Source organism: Portunus trituberculatus, chromosome 46 (genome assembly GCF_017591435.1).
Source record: "Portunus trituberculatus isolate SZX2019 chromosome 46, ASM1759143v1, whole genome shotgun sequence".
Lineage (NCBI taxonomy): Eukaryota > Metazoa > Arthropoda > Malacostraca > Decapoda > Portunidae > Portunus > Portunus trituberculatus.
In genome coordinates, this window is record NC_059300.1 from 11,519,109 (window position 1) to 11,536,599 (window position 17,491).

Sequence of the window (17,491 nt, forward strand, 5' to 3'; positions counted from 1 at the left end):
AATTATAGCCTGTTTCAGAGAGCAGTGTAAGTGGAACTATCTATGTGAGGTGCATGTCATATAGTAGGTAGATAAGTCCTATGTTCAATGTTGGTAATTTAAGGATGAAATAGATGAAAAAAGAAGTGGAGATGGCTAACAATGGCTAATTTCATGGAAACCGCGTAGTGTAGTGGTTAGCACGCTCGACTCACAATCGAGAGGGCAGGGTTCGAATCCCGGCGCGGCGAGGCAAATGGGCAAGCCTCTTAATGTGTGGCCCCTTTTCACCTAGCAGTAAATAGGTACGGGATGTAACTCGAGGGGTTGTGGCCTCGCTTTCCCGGTGTGTGAAGTGTGGTCTCAGTCCTACCCGAAGATCAGTCTATGAGCTCTGAGCTCGCTCCGTAATGGGGAAGACTGGCTGGTTTGGGTGACCAGCAGACGACCGAGGTGAGTAAGAAACAAAACAAAATGACATAGAAAGTGGTGTAATCAACATAGGAATTAATAAGATAGGGAGTTTCATGTAGATGATTGATGAATAGTAACAAAGGAATAGATGACTAAACAAAATGACTAAAGCAGAAAAGCTGTAGGCATAGACCACTTCTGGCACCTTTGAGAAAGCCTGTGTACACATTCACACTCACAGTGTACTATATACACACGAGTGGTAAGATTCATAGTTTTCTGATGTTGGTGGAAAGCAAGATCTTTGGTTTACATCCTGTATTTAGTGTTGGATGACCAGTGGCTATGGAAATAACAATGGCAATTCCAATCCCAGGTTGAGTTAAGTATGCGACCAGACTACTGCACCAACATACATACCAAGATCAATCCAGAAGATTTTAGGTTTGATCTTTGATTTCTGCATAAACTTTGAGGCGTTGGTCTCACCCTGCAGCTGAAACAATATCATCTTGTAGTCCTGTAGAGTCTGCAAATGAAGTACAGTAATGTATAATAATGAATTATGTTGGAAAATAAGAGTAATGCATTTTTATGGATAACATATATTTACTGTTTAATAATTGATTGTAAAGGTAAGGTACATAGGCACAAGAAACACGCCGAGATGTAACAGTGAATATTAAATAATGCGATAAGGATATATAATCAATAAAGGGATAATTTTATTTTGTTAACCACTGAAGAATTGATACCAAACATCAAACAGTATAAAGCTCATAATATTATATATTCAACAGACCAAAGATTTTGGTTTGACCAGTGATGGTGGGACAAGGGAGGCAGGAATGCTGATCCCAGCCTCAGGTTCCTCCATATGTGATTTGCCATTTGCTGTTTTGTCCTGGTTCTGACACAGAGCAGGACGGTAAGAGCTGCTGCAGTAAATAGCAGGCTTACATAATGTACTTATAGACATAAGCAATGTTGTATTGATATAAGGTAGTGATAGGCCTTTGAGGTGGGCCAGCCTTAAAGGCCTGAGATGAGTCTGCAGGACTCTGATTGTATATTTGGTGGAATGATGAGGCACCAACATGGGGGATGCCAGCTTAGATTTTATGGCTGATCAGAATTCTTAATCAAAACACATGTATAATTTCTTGTAGTGTGTGAGAACCTAGCTGATGAGAAACTATACTAATAATTTTTGGTTGTATAAATTAATAATCTTTAATCTTTAGTTGGATTGTTAAATAAATGAAATATGTGAATAACTACAGTGTATTTAGTAGTGTGGGGCTGGGTGTGGAGATTTGCAATGAATAACTATGATCAGAGTAGTTATAGTAAGGTGTCTTATGATGAACATAGACAGAACTGTAAATTGTGGAAAAATAATGAGGTCAGGTGTAACATCTGCAAAGCAGCTCAACAACCCCAAAAGGTACTGCAGCTGTTTATCAGCAAGTATCTGCAAAGAGTGCAGACACTGCTGACAGTGACAGAATGGACCACATGCCATGCCTCAACACCATGATGAGTGCAGCTAGTTCAGTGACAAATCCTGAATCACAGATAAAAAAAGAGACATTTGTCAACCCACATTCTCCACTAGCAACTTTCTATTCCTCCACCGTTCTCCACCACAGTCAGAGCAGCCACAGCAACCCAAACACTGCTGCATTCAACTGACAATAAAACACGAGGATCAGATGGCAGTAAATTCCCAACTATGAGATAATTGTTATAACTACGAGAATTGTATCGGAATCTAATGCTAACTTCTTAACTGTTTATATTTTAACTGTATACAAAAGAGGAGAGATTTAACATTGCCTTCATAAATGATGACACAACATAATAGTGGGTGATGTATGTAAGTTTGTGGTACAAGTATATAAAGATATACATGCACATATTGATACTGCGAGCATAGCCTGAAGATGAGGTGAGTCCACAGGCCTCACTCACAAGATACATGAGTGCCTGTATGAATACTCCCCTTAGATGATAATTATGAAGAGTCTCAGCATTAAAACATCTACCAACATGTTGGTGAAGTGAATAACAGTAGCAGGTATAAAAGTGTACCATTGGCTCCAGAGGTGTGTCTCCGTGTGATGGGGTGGAGGAGACAGACGATGGTGTCTCAACCACACATCTGCCAATACGGCATCTTGGCCAGAATAAATCTTACTTATTTTTTCTTCTTACACGTACTAAAGGGCACCTTGGTGGGAGATGTGGTCTTTGCTGCTCCATTGGCCTTTGCTTCCCCAATTGAAGTCTCCTTCTGTGACTCATCCTTACTGGGTGAGGTTGTTGCTGCAGGAGTGGTGGGTGAAGTGGAAGGTTTGGTGGCAGTTGCTGGTGGGGATGATGGTGGTGATGAAGGAGGAGAGGTGCTAGAAGCGGTGTTGCTAGAAGCTGACCGAGCAGGCTGCTTCTTGGGGGACTTTGAAGGGGAGGAAGATGAAACCTCTTCTGAGGGCAGGGCAGGGGGTGGTGGTGGTGGAGGAAGGCGGCTGAGAGTGTCCTCAGGATCCTCATAACAGTCTGGGACTTTAACCTCCGTCACCTGCATCAGAGGGTAAGTTGAGCAAAGACTAGGAAATCACACTACAGCTGGTGTAGTGTGTAAAGCTATGAAGGCTCTGAAGGTGCAATCTGTTGTGTTAATATATGGTGGTTTTCCTTCAAGTGTTAGGGTTTTTGGTTGCCTGCATACATCCAAAACTCAGAATATAATTATGGCAGTACTTTAACCACATTTTTCTTGAAATTACATTAACTCAAGTCACTGATTTGAATTATATTATAAAATAACTGTGTTGCAATGCCTCTTCATCTTACAAGACTGATGCCTCACCTGAACTTGTGGAACAACCACTTGGTGCGGCTTGAGATCCTGTGAGGCAACAGCGGTAGGGAGGACTGGGGTGGTGGCACAGACAGCCATGGTGGAGAGGTTGGTTACTACGCTGAATTCCTTTTTCGATTCAGACTTGTGGAACGCTTTTCTGATCTGATGTGAAAATGGAAACATCAAAATGTCTGTCTGATGGAGAGGAGCGATCTGACCATAAAGTAAACAGGTAGCCTGCACTGTTTTGGCTAAAAAAAATGGAAAGAGAAATACAGAAGATGGAATCTGAGGTTACACTGGTATGAATGCAGGCTTTTCTTTACAGTTGCTGTTTTCATTTTCTATATTCATTCCTTCTAAAAATATATTAATTCTAACAGCATCTTGTTTTAGCAATATTCTTGAGTCCCCCCATCCCTGCTCTCATTGCCACCACTCATCTATTCTCCCTTTCACTGCTACCACTCCTCTCTGCTGTCAAGTCTTTTTCCTTCTCATAAGCCTGGCTTGACCCTAATAACTCCATTGTGCTTCTTTCCTCTCCCTGCACCTCCTTGTCACCACCTTCATCAATCTCTCGCTCTGTGCTAATAAATAGGAGTGTGTTACTTCATTGTATTTATAAATGAAGAGGGTGTTGTTAATAATGATGGTTGATAAATAAGGTGGAGATGATGGTAGTGACAAGCGACAATTTTATTTATTTTTTTTTTATAACATTAGGGCCTGTAGTGCCTGCAGGTATACTTGAAGAGTATGTATAGGAAGTGCTGTTCAGCTTCCACCCATTAGTGGCGCAGGCAATTTTATTTATAGTGATATCCATATTAGGGCTCATATCACCACCCAAGTGCATCTTTGGTGTAACCACCTAGAATCAGGGTATCATGGTGACATGTAGGTAACTTTAAACCACTCGACAAATGGCATCGTTTCAAAGCTGTACGTGGTGGCACTGGGATTTGAACCTACGCACCACCTACATAAATTTCTGAAGCTGTATAAAATTGCAAAATAGTAAGCAGAGTGAATATGAATACGCCTCATGGTACTACATATGTTTGGAGTGGACATTTGAAAATTTATGCTGTATTCTTATTAAAGAGGAAGGGAATAAGGTAAAGGAACATGGGTACAGAAATTCAGTATCCTCACTGTAGTACATACTGTATATCACTCACTCAAGTAAAGAGTAAATTTAAAAACAATATATGAAGATAATTTTCATGCTTTTATACACTCATTCATTTCACCTCACATTTCATTTATATCATTTATTTATTTCATCATTATTTTGTTTGTTTACCTTGTGTTTTATCCAAGACTCCTTGTTGTCCCCTTGGCCCAGTGTGTTGATGGACGTGGAGGAGTGGGATTTCAGGTCGGGGTCACTGGTCCACCTGTCTCTGATGTGACTTGAGCATGACTTCTGTATGCTGTCAATGAGTTCCGAACACACGTGGCGGCCTGTGTAGCGCGCCCACTCCACCGCGCACATTCCCCGCCCGAAATCCCGCAGGTGAGGTGACGCCCCTGGGGAAAAAAGGTGACGAGTTCCAGACTTATCTCAGTGGAAGCCAGACTACAATACTAAGCCATGCCGAGCAACAGGCAGCATCGCGCAGCAACAGGTGGCCTACACAGAGCACAGGGTGATGGCGGGTGGGAGCTCCATCATTCATATGTGTTGTCTGATACTGAACACAAGTTACACAACTTTTGTGAAATGCTCTGGAATTTCACGATGTCGATTCTCAAAGGCCAGATATATATATATATATATATATATATATATATATATATATATATATATATATATATATATATATATATATTCTCGATATTGATTTTCTCATTGATGATACATAAATACTTATTACACAAAAAGAAACTTAAGATAAGAGAAATAATCACTACAAATTGTTAAATGCAGTCAAGACAAGGTGCCGAAATGTCTGATGATACAATCTGTATTTTTTTCTATACATCATATATAAAGGGATGGAAATCATTCAACTGAAATAAGAGTTTATATTTCTTCCCAATTCCCATCCTTCCACCCACCGGCGAAAAGAAGGATCTTCGCTATTTTGGTCCTGCCCTGCAACGCTGCCTTCATGAGTGGGGTGAACCCTAAAGCGTTGCGGGCGTCCAGGTCAACGCTTCTGTTGCACTTGTTAACCAGGTGCGAAACTACCTCCGTGTGACCTGTGACAAAAAAAGAAAAAAAAAAATGTTAACAGCGTGACTGTTCTCTGCTCTCTATCTCTACACTTACCACACTGTGTTCAGTGGCCTCGAGAGGGAGGGAGGAAAAACATGAATCTTCAGATTGTTACGTGCATGAATTTCGTATATATCAAATGAATCTCTCTCTCTCTCTCTCTCTCTCTCTCTCTCTCTCTCTCTCTCTCTCTCTCTCTCTCTCATGGCAGGCACCAGCTCCCCGTCGCTCACCAGCTTGCGAGGCGAAGTGAAGGGGAGTGTTGCCGTCGGTGTCAGATTTGTTGATGTCGGAGCCCGGCAGACCCGTGAGCACCTCCACCACTCGTTGGAAGGCGTTGGCACAGGCGTAACTCAGCGCCGTCTGGTGGAAGAAGACGAGGGTTACTGACACTAGTGGAAGTGCTTCATAACGTATCTAAAAAAAAGTGAACGCTTCACTGAACAGCTGAAGAAATATTTTGACGTTTAACATGTTTAGCAAATAATACGTATATAGATTTAGAAAACGTCCTAACCCCAGTTTTGTTTCTTCTTATCTGCTCTCCCTACCTCTTTCTCAGCAGGTGGGGTCGGCACTGAGGACCACCTGGAGAGGCACAATCAACAAAAAACTCTTCTTGTGAGCGACGAAGATAAACAAGTTTGCTACGCTGCCACTCCGGTACCCACGTAATACTCACAGTACTAACAGACATAGCTTCAGCAGGTGCGACACACACACACACACACACACACACACACACACACACACACACACACACACACACACACACACACAAAGTGTGTGGCGCTGATAATGGTTGTGTGCAGAGCTTATTAAACATCACACACACACACACACACACACACACACACACACACACACACACACACACACACACACACACACACACACACACTATGAAGGATAAAAGAAAGACGCAAATTATCGCTTGGTTCAACAATTTTATTTATTTATTTATTTATTTTTTATTTATTAATTTATTTATTCTTTTTTATTAAGCAGAGCACAGTTTTCGCACGCCACCAGTGTTTGCCGGCGGGACTGCTCGTGACGACGGAACCAAGTGGGGAAGGAAAGTGCGTGGTCCCGATTTCAATTTCCTCTTTTATTGTATTTGAGGAAACAATGCGAGATGAATACCTTTGTTTGTTCCGTGTACCTGTGTGTGTGTGTGTGTGTGTGTGTGTGTGTGTGTGTGTGTGTGTGTGTGTGTGTGTGTGTGTATGCAGCATTTCTTAAACCTGTGCAACCACCTATTTTATTTTATTTATTTTTTTTTTACCTTACGAAGACATGGTAAAGTAAATGCAAGAAACGGATGAACGAAAAAAAAAGTTAAATAGGAATGAAGTAAGAAAAGAGGAAAAAAAGTAAAAAATAAAGTGAGAACAGTGTGAGTGTGTGTGTGTGTGTGTGTGTGTGTGTGTGTGTGTGTGTGTGTGTGTGTGTGTGTGTGTGTGTGTGTGTGTGTGTGTGTGTTTGTGTGTGTGTGGTTACGATCCTCCCTCCTCTCTCTCTCTCTCTCTCTCTCTCTCTCTCTCTCTCAGGAAGATGGATGGAAAGGAACGAGGCAGAAAGGAAAGGCAAGGGGACGACCAAGACATTCACAAAAAGACTAATAAAAAATAATAAAAGATAAAAAATGGACCGGAACTTCGAAGATAAATTTTAAGAATATTAAAAAATTTATGGAGGAGGAGGAGGAGGAGGAAGAGGAGGAGGAGGAGGAGGAGGAGGAGGAGGAGGAGGAGGAGGGAGTACGAGTGAGAAGCCATAAAAGAGGGAAACAGAATATACCAATGCATCTCTCCACTATTGCGATACGATCCACGTGATGCTCGTACCCACATGGCATATACTATGTGTATGTGTATGTGTGTGTGTGTGTGTGTGTGTGTGTGTGTGTGTGTGTGTGTGTGTGTGTGTGTGTGTGTGTGTGTGTGTAATTCACCTCGGTCGTCTGCTGGTCACCCAGCCAGTCTTCCCCATTACGGAGCGAGCTCAGAGCTCATAGACCGATCTTCTGGTAGGACTGAGACCACAACACACTCCACACACCGGGAAAGCGAGGCCACAACCCCTCGAGTTACATCCCGTACCTATTTACTGCTAGGTGAACAGGGGCCACACATTAAGAGACTTGCCCATTTGCCTCGCCGCCCCGGGACTCGAATCCGGCCCTCTCGATTGTGAGTCGAGCGTGCTAACCACTACACTACGCGGTGTGTGTGTGTGTGTGTGTGTGTGTGTGTGTGTGTGTGTGTGTGTGTGTGTGTGTGTGTGTGTGTGAGGGAAAAGAATGGCGAGATAGGAAGGCAAGAGAGAGAGAGAGAGAGAGAGAGAGAGAGAGAGAGAGAGAGAGAGAGAGAGAGAGAGAGAGAGACCGATGCAACCTTTCCGGGTGGAGAGAGGCAAGGCGGCAGGCAGCGGAGTGGCCGTGTGCAGTAAGGTGCCTTGTGGGAGATAATGTATAGAGACAGCTGGTTCAAGGTCACGCCAGTAAGACAAAGAGCAACTCTGGGCGGCATTGTCTGCTGCTGGTCCAGTGACGGTCCCTCAGGCTTTTGTTGGTTGGCAGGGTCTCTATCGTACTGCCTCCCCTCTGTTTGCGCCACCGAGGGGAAAAGCCTCTTTGGGTATATTTTTCCTCCCTGTTCATCAGCCTTGCTTTGTGTGTCGAAGATGTCCCCCTCCCACTCATCCTATTCCCTCCCGGACATGGCTTGACCACCGCTGAGAGGGATTCACTTTCAATTTCTCTTGCTGAAAAAATAACTTTCCACGCAAGGACTATACAGGGGAGGTGTCGACTCTCGAGGCACGTCTGGCTCAAGTGTCTGCAATGGTCGCGTCACTGGTGCAGGTCTGGCAGCAGCTGGACCATTGCTACACTCCCAGGTCAAGGCCAGTTTTCAGGGCAAAGCAACACATTCCTTCACGGCTAATGGTATTACTGACTGGAAATACGGTAGGCACAATATTGAGCTTCGGGAATCCTATATCAGTAATGTGACGGAACAGAGCTAGGACGTATTACGGGAAGAATGGAAAAGAAAAGATAGAAAGAAAGAGAGAAGAGGGATAAAAGAAAAAAAAAACGCCAGTGGGAGTAAGTATGATAGAAAGAAAAGAAGAGTAAAGGTAACAAAAGAGATATGCAAAGAGAGAAACAATCAATTAACGAAAAAAAATCTGAGAGACCACCTCCCTTCACTGTCGTGGATTAACAAGAGTGGCTTTGAAGGGAGACAGGGAGGCAGGGAGAGAGGGAGGGAAGACTTGCAACGGACTACACACAATGCTGAACCCTGCTCTCTGCCACGCCACACCTGCCACGCCACACCTCCCAGCTCATACCACTCCCAGTATCTTTTCCCTTAGAATCAGAACTAGTATAATTTTTTGAAATTACCAAAGGAACGGATCAACTGTACGTCAAAGAACAAGCCAGTGAGCACCGACGTAATAAGCGCAGTGAATCAGAACGTACGAGTGAGCGAACAGGCGGGGCTTAGATGCAGGCACACCGCTGGCTTCTCATGGCTGAATGGATGGAATGATTAATAATGCAGTCCAATGAATTCCAGGTCAGTGCGTTCCTTGCTCCTTGCTCTCCCCCAAGGCCATGCTGGGTGCTTCGTGTACTTGTTTCCAGGGGTCATTGCTAGGAGACCAGTACACGTCACGAGATTTTCTGAGACTTCTGACAGCATATCGATTACTTTTAACAGGCTCTAATTTAAGTGAGACGGCTTTTTAAACGTGTCTTTAAGGTGATAGTGGCAGATTAACAAGATTTATTTTCTTGAGAACGTGGCTAATTACCTCCATGGCCTTTAAAAACAGTCTTGATGAGAGAGCAACTTATTTCTAAATATGGTGTGTGTGTGTGTGTGTGTGTGTGTGTGTGTGTGTGTGTGTGTGTGTGTGTGTGTGTGTGTGTCGTACAAACGCAAATATATCTTTTAAGTTTGTATGGATTAAACATGTGATAATTAGGCATTCCTCATTTACTCTTATCTATCCCTATCTGTATCAATTCCACATCTATCCAGACATCCACTATCACACATCCACTCATTCATTCATCTACCTATTCTCTCGTTAATCAATCCATTATTTGCTAATTAACAACTAATATCATTACCCACCTATTATAACAAACATATTTCACGGACTCACTCACTCCTTCACTAAATTTACTCAACCACCACCACCACCACCACCACCACCACCACCACCACCACCACTACCGCCAAGACGCAGCAGGTGGGCACGAGTCGTCTCATCCGCGGCACCTTTGCTCGTGTTTGTTCTCCTCGGGCGGCCGAAATTTCATGAGCCAGAGCAAACTCAAATATTTGTCTCCTGCGCTGACGGGCTTCTTCACACCCGCTAGACAAACACTGGGGCCTCTCCTGCACACGCCCGCCCTTGCATATTATACTTGAGGGTACATACATACATGCACACACACACACACACATACACACACACTCACAGGCGACGTATATAAATGCGCTCTGTCAAGTAACACAAGCCGTTGGACCCGTCTGGTAACAGGCGGAAGGGATGGGAAAGGTAACCTGAGGGAGGTGTTGAAGCAGAAAGGAAGCAAGGAAGGAAGGAAGGAAGGAAGGAAGGAAGGAAGGAAGGAAGGAAGGAAGGAAGGAAGGAAGGAAGGAAAGAAAGGAAGGAAGGAAGGTCGAAAATAGGAACACATGAGGCCGAGTAGTGATATAACACACGAGTACGAGGCATAAAATGTAAAGGACATTCTCTTGTGACCCCCGCTGAGGCTCGATCACACGTAGGGGACGGTATCACCTTCATTAGTGGAGCAGAGATGGTTTCTTGACCTTTCGCCACGACAATATTCCTTTACAACGACTTTTTTACAACTTTGTTAACATATTCTCTCTTTTCTTACGCAGGAATGATTGCTTTTAAATTTCTTCGCAATAACAACATTTTATTGCCTCATTTTAGGAACATAAGAAAATAAAGGAAGCTACAAGAAGCCATCAAGAGGTACAATATTTATTTCTTATCATTTTCTTTCTTCTGTTCAAAGTCTGTGTCCTTCATCATGCCTTCTCGATAATCCACTGGTGGTCTGCACTGCCTCTGGTGACGCAAGCTTGCTTTGCATATTTACAGTGGCACCTTTTTAAAGGTGGGACGGCCATGTATTTTCAAGATTGATTGATTTGTGGGGCGCTAAATCAACAAGGCAATCATCCTTGAAAGCCTGAGCCACATCCAACTCTCTGGAGCTCAAGGGAAGGGCATCTGTGGAGGGTATGTTGTTTTTCAGCCACTTCACAGCTGCGGGATAGTTCTTGTATAGCGTGTGTTTATCTCCCCTCGTTTTACTTTGAAAAGTCTACAGTCAACACACGCCTACAGTAGAAGATAGATAAGTCACTGCTCGGACAGGAACGATGGATTTCGCTTCTGCTCACAACAAACCATATAATTCTGAAACATTTTGCTCTCATCTCGAATAATCTTCAAAGACGACAGAGATCTTTAAACAGGTTCTCGAGAACGTATCTCCTGTTAATAATGTAAAAATCTGCCACTAGAACCATAATAACACCTTTAGAAACCATAGTAACTTCAAATAGAGGCTTTGGAATATAGTGGAAGTGCGGCAGAGAAGTATTTCAGAATACTGTTCAGCATCACTTCCTCTCTATTGTTTTCAAATCTCTAGTGCCTGGGATCCCGCTACACTGTCTCCCTCCATGGAGTGTGCAATGCGTCCCTCTGGCCAAACAGAGAGCAGAAGGGTTTTATTCTATCTTCATCTTCGGCTTGAATAAATAATAATGGCAAGAAACTGCACGTGAGAGAGAGAGAGAGAGAGAGAGAGAGAGAGAAACAGGAGAGGTTAAGAGAAGCAGAGAGTAAAGGTATAAGAGTCAACTCGGTAATACTTTCCCTCCGTTTGCAACTTCCGCCTCCGGTCCTCGCTTCGCCCAGGCAGGCAGGCCTCGGCGACTTTCCCCTTTGTGGGACTTTATGCTTCGATTACTGCCTCATCCATTCCAGTGAGCAGCGAACTTCTCAATATCCTCAGGTTAAAGTTGCGTCTCCTTTCTTCTTCAAGCGCGTAAGGAAATTGGTGGTTTGCTTTGGTATTTTCCTCGAGCGACGTGAAGAGGTAATTTGTGCTTTTTTATGGCGTGTTGACGAGATTTTAGTAGATTGTTAGAGCCAGCGTTCGAATAAAGGGATTAAAACAAAATACCAGAGAGAGAGAGAGAGAGAGAGAGAGAGAGAGAGAGAGAGAGAATACACACTATACACTAACCTAAATTAATGCAGAGGCTCGCACTGAGACACACACACAGGTTGAACTGGACACATGTTGGACGCGGGAACAAAGACAAAGACAAGAGGTGAACACGCAGATTCGTACGTACGTGTGTTGGCTTAACATGAAGGACGACGTTACGTAAAGACTGATCAAGAAAAGAAAATGAAAATGAAGACGTGAAAAAGGAAATAGAATAAGGAAGAGATGAAAAAGACGAATGAAGTGAGATAAAAAAGTATTGTTAGAAAGATAAGTAAAAGAGAAAGGAGAAATAGAAAAGAGTGAAATAAGATGAAAAGTAATGTTAGAAGAAAAAAAAAAGGATAAAAGAAAGAAAGAAAAATGAGAGCAGAAAAAAGAAGGAAGAAATGGAAAAGACGAATGAAAAAAAAAGAAAAATAAATAAATCACCAAAACAGCAAGAAGTCCTACACTCACACATAAAATACACAAACTCGTACATACACACACACACACACACACACACAGACTGATATAAAGAAACACACACACACACACAACGACTGACCGACTGACTGACTGACTGAAAGAATGAATGAATGACTAAAAATGAAGGTATACGAGGAAAAGTCAGAATGAATAATAAAACAGACCAAAAGCGAAAATGATAACAGAATAACTTTAAACATTGAAAAGTTAAACTGAATCCTTTTAAAACAACGGCGCGGGGCAGAAAGAAAGAATGAATGTGCTTTTACGTGGCTGTCGCTCTCAATAATAGTCAGAGAGAGAGAGAGAGAGAGAGAGAGAGAGAGAGAGAGAGAGAGAGAGAGAGAGAGAGAGAGAGAAATTGTTATCTTTTTACTTTTTGACATTAAGTTTCTGTGTGTCATTTGGCAAACAGCGCTGACACTGCAGTTTATGGAGGCGTGGGCTGGTGTGTGGGGGTCGTAGTAGTAGTAGTAGTAGTAGTAGTAGTAGAGATGGTAGTAGTAGTTGAAGAGGTGGTAGTAGTAATAGAAGAGGTGGTAGTAGTAATAGAAGAGGTGGTAGTAGTAGTAGTAGTAGTAGTAGTAGTAGTAGTAGTAGTAGTAGTAGTAGTAGTAGTAGTAGTAGTAGTAGTAGTAGTACATTTTCTAATCTTACTCTACCACTTGTTCCTTGACTGACTCGCTCCAGTAATAGTCTCGTTAATCATCGTAGTCTCACTTTAGTTAATATGAGTCTCTTGCCATCACTGAGCATCATCTCTCGCCCTCTGTTAAACTTCTCTTCTCGTCGTGAATAATTATCTCTCACCATTGTTAATAACCACTGTCTCTCCCACTCCCTGTGATAGCAATACCTAATTGTTGCCTGTATATGCAATGTAACCCAACCTAACCTAACCTAACCTAACCCAATCTAACCCAACCTAATCTAGATAAACCTAACCTAAGTACATAGATCAGTACATCATGGTAACCGAATAATAGTAGTTTTGAGTTTAATCTTTCAGAAACACACACACACACACACACACAATACCTAACTAAAGCCAGGAACAATAACTCAATTCCTTATAGCATGTAGCGAACCCCAGAAAGTCCTCTCCATGTAAAGCAGTGTACCTAAAAATGCCTCAATCAAAACACCAGAATTAAAAATCGCGGAACGGCACCACAAGTCAATGCAGCTCGTGGAGGAGAGAACCATGCAATCATCCACGTGCAAAGTATATATAGGACCTAATGCCAAAGCGAGACACAACTTAATCCCTTCAGTACCAGGACGTGTTTTCATATCTATTCTGCTTACTAGTTGGTGATTTTTACACAGCTTCAGAAACTTGAGTGGGGATTAGAATAGTGAAGACTCTGGCCATTAATCTTTTGACCTGCATAGAATATTCCTAATGTATATAAAATCATCTAATCATACCCAAAACTCAAGGTAGAAAATGCGTCTCGCTACTGAAAGGGAAGGCGTGTGGCTCAACTAAACACTTATTGGAAAATTGGGAGGAAAGACTAAGGAAACTGATTAATAAACAGAGAGCGATTGATGGAGAGGGCGAGTTGGTGGAGGGAGGAGCAGCTGTGCCAATGATCGGAGACCAAGTAGAAATATTAGGGCACCGACGAGCAGAGAGAGCAAAATAGCACACGAATGGAGACTGAAGGCAAGCAACTGACTTGTGGTACTGAGTCTGAGTGGAAGGTGACATCCATGAGGGAAAAAAAGTTGTCAACCAAAGATAGGACAGTCATAAACAAAGGAGAGAAGGAACGAAGGGAGAGATGGACTGTGCGTGCGAGAGAGAAACATTGAGGGAGGGAGAAAGAGAGGAGAAAGGTAGGCCGGGAGACAATACAAGGCGGCTGAAAGAGAGAAGACAATGAATGAGTCTGCAGAGGAGGACGGGCACTAAATAGCGGGGAGGGAGTGAATAACGGTCCGTGAATGGTGAAGGGCGAATTAACACTAAAAGGTAATGTGTTACACGAGGAGATTAGGGCGTTGAAAGGAATGACAGCACAAAAAAAGAAAAAAAACCCCGTTAATTTCCATACAGAGAGAGAGAGAGAGAGAGAGAGAGAGAGAGAGAGAGAGAGAGAGCGAGTTTATATCTATATTATTTTGTATGTATGATATGTAAACTGCTGACTGGTTGCAATAAATAATGAGGGAAATGAAGAAGAGAAGAAGGAGAATGAAGAAAAGAGGAGGAGGAGGAGGAGGAGAAGTAAGAAAGGACACAAGAAAATAAAGAACAAAATAGCAAATATGATAAAAAGAAGCTAGGAGGAGGAGAACGCCGAAAAAAAAGACGAGGAGGAGGACGAGGAGGAAGAAGAGGACAAGAAAGAGGAAGAAGAGGCTGATGAAGAGGAGGACGAGGAAAAGGGAATAAAAACAAAACAAAACAAAATAAGATAGCAAATATGATAAAAACAAGGAGGAGGAGAAAGAAGAAGAGAAAGAAGACGATAAGAGGAGGAGAAAGAAGAGAAGATGAAGGATGAAACTGAACGAAGAGGAACTCTCTCTCTCTCTCTCTCTCTGTACTAAATCAGTGGCGGGCACAAACATCAGATGGCGCTGCGTGAGTGACGTGGCCGCGGCGGGGGACAGGACGGAGGCGGGTGACGAGCGACCTGTGATGAAGATTGAGCCAAATGAAGTAAGGAAGGCAAGGAAGCAGAGTAAGAAAGTTAAGTAAGGAAGATGTGGCTGGAGCTGGCGTGTCTCGGTGCTCATAAAGGCGGTAATGCACGCTATTTTTACGTCATTGCTTCCCTAACGCACTGAAGCTTCGTGTTTCTACGCTCGTGTTTGTTTCATCCTTCTCCCTCGTATTCTGAAACGCTTTGCTTTTTCTAACCACGACTTTTTTTTTTCAAAGGTCACGGAGATGATTGAATACCGGGTTCTCAAAACTTTCTCTCTTTAATAAGGTAGAAATTTCGTTATTCTGTCACTACAATCATAAACACCTTTAAAAACTAGTGTAACTTTAACTAGAGACATTTGAATCCTTAAAATAAAGTAGAAATTTTGTTTATCTGTCACTACAATCGTAAAAACACCTTTAAAAAATAAAGTAACTTCAAGAAGAGCCATGTGAATCCTTAAAAAAACGTATAAATTTTGTTTACGTCACTAAAACAGCAAAAACACTTTTGAAAACCAGTGTAACTTCAACTAGAGCCATCTGAAATTAGTACAGGTGTGGCAGGTCCTAAATTGTTTCAGAGCAATGCCCTCAATGCTGTGTGGTTACATAAACCTGCGGCGCCACATGATCCCACTGTGTTGTTGCGGCGCCTTGAATCTAATCCATCAGTCAATCAGTCAGTCCATTAATCAATCAGCAAATGCAACACGGATAGTCATATCACATCACAACAACGCTCGCTCAACCCCCTGACGGATGTTGATTTGAGTTGTAAAGCTGCTTGTGACTTGGCAATGAGCGTCCTTTTGTATTGTATCAGGAATGAATAGTAAGTATAAAAGAAACGAGTCTGATGGAGAAGTGGTTTACGAACGTTGTGGTGTTGAAATGCTACAAAGAGCGATGATGACTGTAGATAACTCTTTTGTTTGGCAATTCTGAATGTAAAGATCCATACTCATCAGGTGAACAACTCTAAAATTGATGTCCTCGTTTAGCAAAATTAATAAGAGTTAGACAAAAATGTAGTGATCATATGAATAATTCTAGCATGAATGTGAACGAACTGATGCTATGAACAATTCCAACACTTTGCTCCAAGTTCGGTAAATATGAACGAACAAGAACGAAAAGAAAGAAAAAATATGGTAATGATCATATGAGCAACTAAAACATTTTATTCCTAACTGTACTGATCATACACACAATTCTAAAAACCTTCGCTTTTACAATAAGAGGCTAAATGTAAACGGAAAAGAAAAAAAGAATACTAATGATATGAAACATTTCAACCATTACATTTCTGCTCAAAAAAAGAAAAAGAAAAAGAAAACTGTACTGATATGAACAACTCTAAAACTAAAAAAAAGAAAAAGAGCGAGAGAGAGAGAGAGAGAGAGAGAGAGAGAGAGAGAGAGAGAGAGAGAGAGAGAGAGAGAGAGAGAGAGAGAGAGAGAGAGAGAGAGAGAGAGAGAGAGAGAGAGAGAGAGAAGAAAAAAAAACCTGTTTCCCCTAGCAACTTCCTACATTTCACCTCCGTCAGTAGAAACATACCCTACGACTCCCAGCCCCTGCAACACTCCACTCAGAGCCCCATTACCCTTCACTCGTGTTCTGGCGCAGCGGCAAATCAAAAGTGCCGCAGTTTGCCTCCCCGAAACCTGCTTGCTTCTGGCGGAGGAGGAGGAGGAGGAGGAGGAGGAGGAGGAGGAGGAGGAGGAGGAGGAGGAGGAGGAGGAGGAGGAGGAGAAGCTGGCATGCGATGGGGAACAATATCGTTTAAAAGGTATTCGTTTGACACGATCTTGACGGGGCACGGAGGTGGTATAAGGTCACGAGGAGACGCTGCATGGAGGAAGGGTGGTAGCGGGTGACGGAGATGACAGGGAAGGGGGAAGGAACGAACTAGCGAACGAAGTAAAAGTTGGGAAAGAGGGAGGGGCGGAGAGAAGTGAGGAGGGCAGAAAGGGAGAAGTAAAGAAAGGAAAAGGAAGGGAGGAAGAGATAAATGAAAAGGTAGGGAAGGAATTGGACAGGGAGATAAGTGAAAAGGAGAAAGTGAAAACTGGAAGAGGAGGGAATGAAGGGTGTTGACGACTGAGGGGAAAAAGAAGTGAAGGATAGAGGGAGAAAAGAGGGAGAGAAGAGAAGGGAGGGAGAGAAGGGAGGAAGGGAAGGGAAGGATAAAAAGAGGAGATGCAAAGGAAATGATAGAGGAAGAGAAGAGAGAAAGAAGAGGAAAAGAAGAGAATGGAAGATAGGAAAAGAAGGAATATACGAATGAGAAGAGAAGTGGAGATGAAGACGAGAGAGAGAGAGAGAGAGAGAGAGAGAGAGAGAGAGAGAGAGAGAGAGAGAGAGAGAGAGAGAGAGAGAGAGAGAGAGAGAGAGAGAGAGAGAGAGAGAGAGAGAGAGAGAGAGAGAGAGAGAGAGAGAGTGCAAGAGGTGAGGGTAACAGTGGAGGAGGAAATGAGGTGCATGTGAGGCTGCGCGGGGGACAAAAAACAAATCTAAAAGTGCTTGATTGACGACACAAGGCGAGCAGGTGAGGTCGCG

General features: G+C 42.8%; 1 protein-coding gene across 5 annotated transcripts in view; it reads right to left on the bottom strand.

Moving 5' to 3' along the window:
- Positions 1-982: 982 nt before the first annotated feature.
- LOC123520305 (ankyrin repeat and KH domain-containing protein mask-like) overlaps positions 983-17,491 on the bottom strand; it is a 228,090-nt gene continuing 211,581 nt past the window's right edge. For all 5 annotated transcript variants that reach the window (XM_045282504.1, XM_045282502.1, XM_045282506.1 and 2 more), the window contains 5 exons: positions 5,720-5,849; positions 5,327-5,470; positions 4,569-4,795; positions 3,266-3,421; positions 983-2,974 (listed from right to left, as the gene is read on the bottom strand). In XM_045282504.1, coding sequence (XP_045138439.1) covers positions 2,594-2,974; positions 3,266-3,421; positions 4,569-4,795; positions 5,327-5,470; positions 5,720-5,849 — 1,038 coding nt within the window. In that variant the 3' untranslated portion in view covers positions 983-2,593. The remainder of the gene's footprint in view (positions 2,975-3,265; positions 3,422-4,568; positions 4,796-5,326; positions 5,471-5,719; positions 5,850-17,491) is intronic.